Source organism: Montipora capricornis, chromosome 9, assembly GCF_036669925.1.
Source record: "Montipora capricornis isolate CH-2021 chromosome 9, ASM3666992v2, whole genome shotgun sequence".
NCBI lineage: Eukaryota > Metazoa > Cnidaria > Anthozoa > Scleractinia > Acroporidae > Montipora > Montipora capricornis.
This window is the reverse complement of record NC_090891.1, coordinates 24651163-24662509: the sequence shown is the minus strand read 5'-3', so window position 1 is coordinate 24662509 and position 11347 is coordinate 24651163. Positions and strand designations below refer to the sequence as shown.

The window sequence follows — 11347 nt, the reverse complement described above, 5'->3', positions numbered from 1 at the left end:
ATAAAGACGATACAACAATACCATGTTTGCTTTACTTGAAATCAATTGAAGAGAGGTAATAACTTAGTGGCACATTTCGAATGATCAATACTTTCGAAACATCACATGCATTAAACAAGTTTTCCACAACACTTGTGATTTGAGAAAACGTTTCCAGCGAGAAAAAATCATAGTTTACCTTAAGTCTAGTTTGCAGGTGTAACACTGACAAATTTAAACATGCTGCAAATGTAACGAAATACACATGTTGACTACCGCAACGTAAACACAAACGCGTATGCCAGCTTCTCCCATCATACTGGAAAAAGACTTTGACGGCACCGGCGTATCTAAATTTCCTTGCGTTTTCGTGCTACGCCGCCAAAAGGACTGAGTGACCTGTCATTCGTACAGTTGAAAGCATTCACGTTCAAGTTAAATATCCAGGGGGCCGGTTGCTCGAAGCTTGGTTAGCGCTAACCGTTGGTTAAGATGTATCAAAACCGATAGGTTTCCATGGTATTTAACGCTGGTTAGCGCTATCCACGCTTCGAGCAACCCGGGCCAGGGCTTTCGTTTATTCCTTGTCAAAAAAACACTTAGAGATGGATTCTTCAAAACAACCTCCACGATTTGTGTTTCGGCAAAAGACCTTTCTATACAGATTCTCGGGCCAATTACTAGTGTAATTCGCATTATACATCATTTGTCACATGTCATACATAGCACTGAAATCGTACATTAAGTATCACAATGACCGCGTTGGTCTGCAGATCAGGAAGTCACGTGTAATGCTTTTGAAATCACATCTTTATCAGGAAAATGGCTTGGTTAACCAATTCTGAAATTAATGCATATTTGAAGTGCAGGTTATAGGCGAAATGGAGAAGGGATCCTGGCGATTATTGTCTCTTTAAAACCTATGACCCGCACTTCACGACTCCTTCACGGGAACACATTGACCTGTTCCCAACTGAGTAGCTTCATAGCTCAGTTGGTAGAGCATTACACCAGCATCCCAGAGGTCATGTGAGTTCGAATCCCGTTGAAGACACCTGAATTTTTCAGTTGTGCATACGAGACACTATTTTTTTTTTTTTTTTTTCAATACACAACATTTATTAACAAAAGTTACTATACTTACAATACTAACAGTGCAGTGACTACAGTACTTTCCAAACCGTATTAATTTACAACATAAAAAGCAATGCGAAGTAGAAAGAAAAAATAAAATACAAAACAAAAGTTGCAAGTACTTAAAATGCGGTACATTGACGGAAAACACTCTTATGTACAATCAACAAGAATGTGTGTAAAGTTCTGCCATTTAGAAAAGAAAAGTTTTTGTTGTCCCGAGGTAACTGCAATGTATTTTTCAAGTTCTATCTTATCCTGCACTACGAGACACTTGCTCAAATTGTTCAGATAAGTGCGAATACCACTTCTCCATTTCGTCATTTTAACCAATTCTGTCGTGGAGAAAAGGCGGGGCCTTCACAAACTACGCCGTAGTACGCAGTAATGTTGTGCTAAGGTAAAATCCGAAGTAATTTTAGGCCTGATGGTGACTTTTCTAACCCGACAGTGCTTTCAGAGATACACTGGATCAAATTATGTGGAATATATCAGATATGCCTTTTTTAAACTGCCAATTGGTCTTAACTACGTGAAACTGCAGTGAGACAAACCAAAGCTTTGAAGAGCACAACTTCGGCACGGCTTTTAAGCCCAAAACATATATTTTCCTTGACAACTCAGTCCCGGGAATTCAGTTCACTGACCAAATGTAGATTTGGACTGCTCATTCCTCGACGACGCAACAGTACAATTCTCATAGAAACTCGCCCACTGTGCGATTTATCGACAACATTGGGTTTTTTTTTTGTTTCTTCAAAAAAGTAACTGCTACTCTTTAGCCTTTCTTTCGCAAACGTTTTACCCGGAATTTTATTTATTTCTCTTTTTTACCCACATTTTGCTTTACGTACGGAAATCAGTCGAACGCTTTTATTTGAATTTTCCTGGACAAAACCATAAAAAAACATGACCGTTAAAATAGATCGCGTCTTTTTTTTGTCCCAAATGACCATTTTGATTAGTATCCGGACCCAGCTGTCCCAGTCGGAATCGATTTCTATGAAAGGCCAAAATGGATTTTTGTCTTATCAGCCTAATGCATTATCAAGCAAACAGGTGAAAGGAATAGGAAAATGGCTATCATTTTGGAAATGAGATCCGTCAATTAGATATCATTAGGAGATTGAAAGATGTGTGTGGCTGCAAGGAACCGCTCTAATAAGAAAATCATCCAGCGTTCGAAGCATTCTTCTTCGAAGCATTATCATAATGAGAAGAGAGAAAAAAAATCACTAGTTACTTTAATAAATCACATCTTAAAAGAACATGTAATGCAAGATAAACATTTCGATATACCGGCACGATGAAAAACTAACCTTTAATATCGATATTTATTTACCGAATGGGTGGGTGCTATCTTAAAGTCTGTTATTCACCCACACCCACTTAAGTGCATGTTTTTAAACCACGAATAAAAGGCAGAAGTTGGATGGGTTTCCTAGCCCCTGCTAAAACATCGAATGTGCTTCTTTTCTTATCAAAAGAGCTCAGGGGCAAAATTAAAGAGGAATTAAACCATTTACACATTTGTAGACTAAACGGTCGCTCTCAATGCCAGGCTGATTTACCATCGAGATATATAGATATCTATTTTGAATTTCGCGGCAAACCTTCCTCTATTCAAATGACAGCACTTGGGCAAAACCTTCCCTGTCTACTTTTCACGCTGTATAAGTTTCTTCTAAACTTAGAAATCTCTATAGTTTAAAATCTTTATTTCTTATCAGTTAGAACAACCAACGAGAGGTATTTCGTGTTCGCCTGTTTTTTTTTTCCTTCTGATGATCTTGCGAACTGAAAATTCATTTTTTTTCCTAATAGCTACAATTGAGTGACTTTAAGGTGAATTTTCGAATCAAGATGAAAGTCGGCGAAAAACGTGTATCCTTTCATCGGCTTCGTTTCCGAAGGAAATGGATAGCATTTAAACAGTTTTCTCTTTGTTTACTATCACTCTTATTTTTCATCTCAATACAAACGCCCTGGCCTTTAAACTCCAATTAAGGCAACAAATTACTTAACTCAAGGTAATGTTTTAGCCGGCTCCACACACAGTAATACAAGCTCACGTTAAGACGAGAGCAGTCTCGCCCCCTTACTTTGCAAAGTATTTCTCATTAATTAAAAAATCTTTGTTAGCTTTTTCCAAGATCAATAGCTAATTAGCAAGCTATAGAGCAAGCCGACGAACAACGTCAATGTGCTCTAAGTATTTGACGAATATATTTCTAGGTCGCGAGAAGATTAAAGAGTGTATACAGAAATCGCGACTATACAGTTATTCGGACGTTCTAGTTGAGGCGTAAAGAAAGCAGAAACTGTGTATACAACAACCGCTCTGTCGGTAGAGGAACACACTCAGCAAATCATGAATATTAATCGGGTTTTCTGGCGTTGGGACGTTGAAATATCCTTGAAATTCGATTTTACTAATTTCTGCAGCAAGAAAAAGTGTAAAACATGGTTGACACCTCGAGCATTTGCTTGTACTTCAAACTGCTTTTCCTCCACGTCAGTTTTGTTCTCATTTTTTGTAAATGTGGAAGCGCCATTGTCAGTGTAATAAAATGACTGAAATAGACCGAAAGAAATTGTCTACGGAAGGCGGCAAGACCGAATTTAATAAACTACTCATTGTAGACAACACAAAGCTCTCTGTTTACTTTACTGTGTCTTTTCTAACAAATTACTCGATACATGGCCTTTAATAAAGTTTTGACTTGACGAAAATTTCGCTTTTGTGTGCTAAGTAAACATTGAAAAATCCAATAAAAAATAAGTCGAGAAGCGAGTTCGTGGTGACATAGATTTGCGCAACACAGATTCTTTGTGTGGTAATGGCATAATAGCCTTCATTATTCCAGCAATAGCTAGAAGTTCCTACAATGTTTGATAACGGCCTTAAAGTACTCGAATTCACAATTGTTTCCGAGACAGGATTGACAGAAAGCGCTTCTTTCTAGCTGAAAGTCAAACAGTTTGCAAATCAAATCGCGGCTAGCCTAATTAGGGCTCGAAAGCTTGCTTTAGGAGTGTATCAGCTCCACAATGAAGTACTTGACAAAACTCAATCAACAAATTTTAGACGAATTGTTTTGCCAGTTCGCTTTGGTACGGTCAGATTTATTTGCATATTATTACGAAAAATATGCACTTTGTTGAGGTTTGCTTTACAGACATAATTTTCTCCTCTAATCACGCGCGTTTTCTAAACCTCTCACGTCGTTCTCGAACGCCTAACGGTGAAAACGTTGAAGCATTTAACTTGCGTGAAACCAGCCGTGCGCCTATCCAGATATGTGAAACTTTGTTGTTCGTGGTTGCGTCTTTTCCCTTTTCCGAGATGAAGAATGAAATTGTTCTCCAGATAATTAGTCAACGGCAACCCACAAAGAGTCGGCGTCTCATACCGCAATTGACATTTGCGAAGTATTTTTCAAGCTAAACAATTGAAAGCGTTAAAATGTAATTAATATAGATATGAGTTTATTTATAATAAAGTCGCTTTCTGATTGGCTGGCAGTACTTTACAGCATCAGTATAGTTTGTAAAGAAACTCACTGACGCATGAAGTCTCAGTCCCGACTTAAACGCATGCCGGTTGCATAAGGAACAAGACAGTTTTCTCAAAGCTAGGGACAGAGCACTATACCAAAGCCTTAAGCAACTCAAGGAGAATTCAAGGACCTCAAGAAAATCCTACTAAGTAAATCATCAACCGAAAAAAGAAAAATCAGTTTTTGAAATATGACTTCCCCCAGGGATTCACCCGAGTTGCCTTCATACGACATGAACAACAACCTGTCCAGCAAGGAGTTATCCGAAAAGCGCACGAACTCACTCGAAGGTAAGACTTTCCTCTGGGGAAGGAAGAAACCTAGATTACTTTCCAGGATTCTAGATAACTAAGTTCTAATTAGTTCAGGATTTCTCAGGGATTAAGTGTTAATCTTGCCTGAAACAACAATATGTGTTCTTACTCCTTACAATTGAACGTGCGAACGTGCCATACTAGGCGTAGCAAGCGCTTCAGAGACATTCCAGGAAAACGGAGCGGCGAGTTCCGTCGTGCAAATTGTACTTACAATCACTACTATGTCTGCCGGGGGGCACTTATAAATGAATGAACGTTGTTTACGTTTTGTCGGACAGAAAACACAATTGTGGAAGAAGAAGGCACGAAGACGAAACGAAAACAACGGAGGCAACGAACACACTTCACGTCCTATCAGCTGCAAGAGATGGAGGCCATGTTCGCCCGAAACCGGTATCCAGACATGGCGGTTAGAGAAGATATTGCTTTGTGGACGAGCTTGACAGAAGCTAGAGTGAGGGTATGTATATAGACAGTCTGTTTAAATATCCTGGAATGAAGCGCATTCGAAACAGTTTGGTCGATTTTAAATAATTCAAGTCGAAGATAAATTTACACACTTATGGTTTGCACGCGTCGGGCAATCCACACTTAAACTGAATCATTCTCGGCGCAGAGAAATCACGTTTTGTCGTAGCTAAGCTTATAAGAAACATGCTATGTTTGTTTGCTTTTAAACAAGCACCACTTAAGTCCCGCATTTTAAATACAGAATGAAAAACAGCACAAACAGAGTTCTTGCTCTTGCACACGAAGCGTAAATTATTTACCGCTACTAAGCAGAAAACCTGGCACATAAAATAATGGTACCGCCCCAAGAAGAAACATCGTACATGTTTTCCTCTTCAGTGCTTTCTTGGACAACGCAACATCTCGATCATGACACAGATCTAACAAATTAGGATTAAAATCATTTTAAAGACTCGAATATCGTCAAGATGTTTGCTTTTTTAATGCGTTTCTCCGAGGTATATGTTCGTGCAATTACGGTAACTTTGTTTGTCGTGAAAGTCGGGAAACCGTTTCCAAATCACCTGGCGTTCACCACACCAGCCCGCTTTGATTTCATGTTGCTTGTTTAACTTCGGAAAGAGCAAACTTTGCAAAAACAGTGTGTATTTCTCGCCTGGAAATCTTATTTGTTCTTTAAGCCCTTTTTGTCTCTTAAGTCCTCTGCACCACCTAAATTATAGAACTGGACGGCTTTTGGTGTTAACACCTTTGGAAATTACTCAATACCAAGTGTACCTGTGTTCATACGTTTAGAAACAGCCATTTGAAACGCAGCCTAGAATCGCCAAATATTGAATAACATATACGCTTCTTTTTCGAAAAACGACGCGACACAATGGCTCGAATTGAAGCACAAACAGACTCTCTGAAACATCCGGTGTTTTAGACATCGTAATGGCTGTACATCTTTCTTTCTTGCGAAAGAACCTTACTTATCAAATTAAACGTACTAAAGAACTACCTGCGATGCATTCCAATTTTGTCATTTAACTTTGAAGGTTAAGGGATCTAGCTTGGACTTCTAACAATGCGTTGTCGACATTTTAGCATGGTCATAATAATATCGAGTGGTCACATTATAAACGCCGCTGGTAGGGTTTCAAACAAATTAGCTCTTCTTCAGTGAACTGAATTACTATCAACGCAAAGAGAAGACCGTGTTTAAGGAGACTATAGGTTGAAGGCAAAAACCTTTGTCACAGTGTTTGTACTTTTTTTTTTTTAGCAGAGAAAAATAGAGCTCTGACAAGTGTTATTTATCATTGCATTATATTCCTTAAGAAGATAAGATGCAAGAAAGCTCTCTACAGCGTTGACAAATTTTATACTTGATTTTCTCCAGGTGTGGTTTAAGAATCGCAGAGCAAAATGGCGAAAGAAAGAGAAAAACAACCCAAGTAATGTCCTTGGACAAGAAAAGCCTGGCACAATCATTCCAAGTGTGAATGGATACTACGATAGTCCGAGCTCGCTTCGCTATGACAGCTCGGAAACAGCACCGTCGGTTTTCCCGAACTACAGCTCGAACTATTGGAGCAAGGGCGCACCTACTCTTGGATACAGCCCATTACAACAAGGAACCAACAGCCTTGGATACAACTCGTTTGGCCAAATACCCCCTCCCTGCCCGGTACCGCCACCCATGACGGGTTCTTTGAGTCCATTTTCAACTCCAATATCAAGTGACAATAACTCGGCAGCATCGTTTGGTGTCAGTTCTTCTGCTGTTCCAAGTGTTCCCTGCGGTTATCCATCGACTTACGCCTACCAGGAACAGAGCTCTATGTATTTGAAGGGTAAAAGCCCATCCTTAAACCACCACTCAAATTATTCGCAAGGGAATCCGTACGGCTCATACCCTTACGGAATGGCTGAAATCCCGATCAATATTTAAAAGAGCGCGGCGAGGCGACTTTTAACGGACGAGAACCGACTGTAGAGACATGTGTCTTAGGAAATGTGTCTTAGGAAATAACGTGAAAGATAATTTGTGTTTAGATACTTTTCAAATGAAGGGTAATTGCTAGAAACAGAAGTTGTTTTTTTAAAGTTTGATATTTTATGGTTTAAAACCGTCGTTAAGTTGGCATCAAAGCAATTAAAGGGCTAAACAATTCCCTGAACTAGATAATAGATTCAACCTAGGTTAGGCTTGGATGTTTTAGGCGGTCAGGCGTGTAAATCATCTCAAAAAAGTTGTAAATTCAGTATCATTCAGCGTATCGAAATTAGATTAAGAAAGAGATTCAAGTCCTCAGTTACAATTTTAAAACTTATTAGATTTTCTCGGTGGCGAGAATGTTATGTGGCACAATATTCGACAATTTAGAAGTTTCTTGTTTTCACGCCTCAATGATCTTCATTCACATATTTCTATTGTTCCTGGCTGAAACCTTTTGAAGCATAATATCGGAGTAGCAACAACACCGAGTTTTAGTATTTTTCTGAGTTAAATACGCCTAAAGCTATCTACTCATTGAACTAAGAACTTTTTGATACCGATTGTAAGCGTTTCCTAATAATGGTTTTGTCTGGGACCCGTGTAGTTCTCGCTTCCTAATCCGTGATACATTGACTTAGTTATTAAGGTAATATCAAACCATTCTTGTGTAAGACGCTTAGCTGTTGAAAAGTGCTAAGCAACATGAATAAGTGCTTCCTTTTTAATCTTATCTGCTAGAAGTCGCAACTCGCAAGCGTTTAAGAGCGACACGCCCGCTGGTGACACTATGTGTAAAGTACCTGCGGTTTTTAGCCAGTTTTCGTGCCCTAAAAATATTTATTGAAATCGATTTTCAACAGCTGCGTTTTAAAGCAATCTCAAGAGACCACGGTGTTTTGCCCTGGGAATTTTCAGCTGTATTTAAGTTTGTACAGTCAATAAAAGAGTAAATGTTATGCACAGTCTTTTGTGTGTGATACACTCTTTTCATGGAGTGAGACAAAAGAAACAGGTCTCTTGAAGAGCCTTTTATGTCGTGTTCAAAAAGCCGCTCTATGCATGACGCTTTGACTTGTAAAATATCAGGTAACTTCTTGTGTCTTGTTTCGTGGAAGATAAATGTTATCGCGTAAGCATGGTTTTCAGGCAGTTGACTTGTCGCAACCATTTGAAAATTGCCGAAAGATGCAAATGACCAACAAAAGGCTATTCAAAATAGCGGCTATTTTCAATTCAAAGGCTGAATGAATATATGCACTTTACTGGACGGATGCAGCTAAATAGGTCCATTACATTGATGCATCTGATAAAAGAAGATAAAGGAGTCAAGGCTGTCCACAAAACGTCAAGTTACCAGAACTAAATTACTCAAAAGTAGTGCAATTTTTACAAGGAATAGACCCTTGAAGTTTCAAAAGCTGGATTAAAAACGTTCGGCATGGATTCCTTATTCGCACGATCCAACAGAATGTATAGACTAGACCAAAACTTTCGACTCGCATAAAATATAAAAATTTCTTTCGGAAATGTTTGCATCGAACCTTTGCTCGTTGAATAAGTGGCGGACATTGTCGTGGAAAAGTTATTACAATTTTCAGTTGTATGCATGACGGCAATTTCCTGGCGGGACAAATGATCCCTGAGCGTGTTTCGTGAAGTTATATTTTGAATCCTTATTTTTGAAAATACAGTGGCTCCAAGATGATTTTGGGTGATAATTCAGCAAATTTCAACGAAAATTCTTTGCATACAATTTTCCTTTCATTGTTTTTGCTTTGGACAGTGTTTTCGTTTGCCACAGTATTTTTGTTTCCTGCCCGAAAATTACGATGTAGACGCAATGGTACTTAATTGTAAAGAAACTAATTACTCGGTATTCTTGATCAGCTTTTCTGGGGAGGCCTCACTAAAATTCGAAAAGGAGAAAAAAAAAAGACAATGGGTTTTGATATTACAGACATCTGCCTGGCCATTGAAAAAAGGATTTGGATCTCACACTTGTGAATTACTCATTATTAGAAACTGAATTCAAAAACCGTAATGTTGGGATTTGTTTTCGCTGCGAATGGCGTCAATAAATTAAATGACACTGTTATTCAAGTGTTACGCCAAACAAGGGCTTATATTTCGCGTTCTGTAGATAGCTGAGAATTCATAACACTTTTACAAAAAGTTGACCCAGAATTAAACCCATCGCGTCGAATACAAATAGCAAAGGAAAACCCCCAGTTAACAATAATGGTTAATTTATGTATGTATAACTACTGACTGTAAACACTTCTTCGTCATTTTTGGCGTCTTTATTTTTGAAAAGTAGCATTCCCCGCTCCTTCTCGTTTCTAAATTATTTTTCTGGCCGAGGAAATTAAAGATAAATTTGAGGTCTTCCTGGAAAAAAATGTGGAAAGTTCTCTCGATTCGCTAGATGGTATAAATTGTCTGCTATCACGCCAGGTGATATTACGTTTTCAAAGTAAATAATAAAGTAATGATGATTCTTCTGATGATTTTCCTTGCGCCTTGCCATCAGTGAAGTAAAAATTTCTCACCTCAACTTTTTAAAATTTTAAAAATTCAAGAAAATTTATGGAACACGCTGGGTTAAACTTGACATTGTGCTGCATAATTGATATTTTAGTTCTTTGTCAAGCTTGGAAAAATACTTTTTTTTTCCTTTATCTCTTTACAACTTTCAACGCCAAAAAACAAACTTATCGAAAATATAATTTTATCATCACTTTGTGTACTTGTGAAATAAACATACATTACAATAGGATATTTGCTTCCTGGAAGTATCATTTATTGGGGTATTACATTGCATATGGCATATTTTGCCTCATGGTATATTTTAGACAAGAAAAACAATAAACGAAATAATTCATATGTAAATGCCGATTTTGACAGTAATGGATCTTTCCAGGGTAATGGTTTATGTTTGATACAGCAAAGTAATAAATTGGTATAGTTATACAGCTGATTTTTTCAGTGGTAAAGTTTCATCAAAAAGTGTCAGCTAAAAATAACACTAAAAGCCACGTAGCTTATCAAAAGGAAAGCTAATTAACTGGACGCCGTCCAGAACTTCAGATGCATTATGAAGTTGGTTAATAAATGAATAGAGTGGCGTAAAGGAAAGCCAATAGAATGGAAAAAAAAATCTCAAGAACCAGGAGCTTTCCTCCGTAATTGAAGATGAAAAACGTTTACAATCATAGAAAGAGTACAAAAATTGAAAAAATTTGAAAAAGAGGAAAAGGGTTTCTTATTTTAAAAAGTCTTCTTCAGTATTTTGTGCCGGAGTGATAATTTCATTTAAAAGGTGTCTTTGGGACGACTATCACAGGCCTAGAATTTAACGCAAGACCTAGCAACTCGTTTTCGAGAAATATTTAGTGTTTGATCTGTGTTTCTTGAAGAATTTACGTTTGATAATTAAATCTATGTTTAAGATTTTCTTTAATATAATCCTTAAGTGTTAGATTTACAACGAAAGTTTTAAGGCGACGCGTGTACAGCTGCAAAAGTTTGATTATCAGAGTATGGCTATGGGCTTTTCTAGATTGTCTAGCTCAAAGGTAAGTATTGCCTGGACAGCAACTGTTTTGGCCTTACCACTGCATAACGAGAATATCTAGGTTTTGGGGTTTGCAATAATTAAATGCAGCAAAAGTGACATATTTTCCAATGAATCCATAATGAAAGAAAACAAGTATCAACTGTTCGATATATTTACCGAGCTTATCGAAGGAGAAAATAACTGATCTTGTGTCAACGAGTCAATAATGTACAACGAATGTTCACTTTTTGGGTCCGTCTTCTTTATTTATTTTTATAGTATCTCTTTTATTTTATGACCCGTTTTCACGAAACGTTCATTTTATCAGCATCAGTAAGAGAATCCA

General features: G+C 37.8%; 1 protein-coding gene across 1 annotated transcript; it reads left to right on the top strand.

Annotated features, from left to right (window-relative positions):
- Nucleotides 1-4718: 4718 nt before the first annotated feature.
- LOC138015736 (pituitary homeobox 2-like) lies at nt 4719-8398 on the top strand. The gene is made up of 3 exons (XM_068862845.1): nt 4719-4963; nt 5269-5450; nt 6846-8398. Exons 1-3 carry the CDS (start codon nt 4864-4866, stop codon nt 7395-7397), a joined length of 834 nt encoding a protein of 277 aa, XP_068718946.1. The 5' UTR covers nt 4719-4863; the 3' UTR covers nt 7398-8398.
- Nucleotides 8399-11347: the final 2949 nt, after the last annotated feature.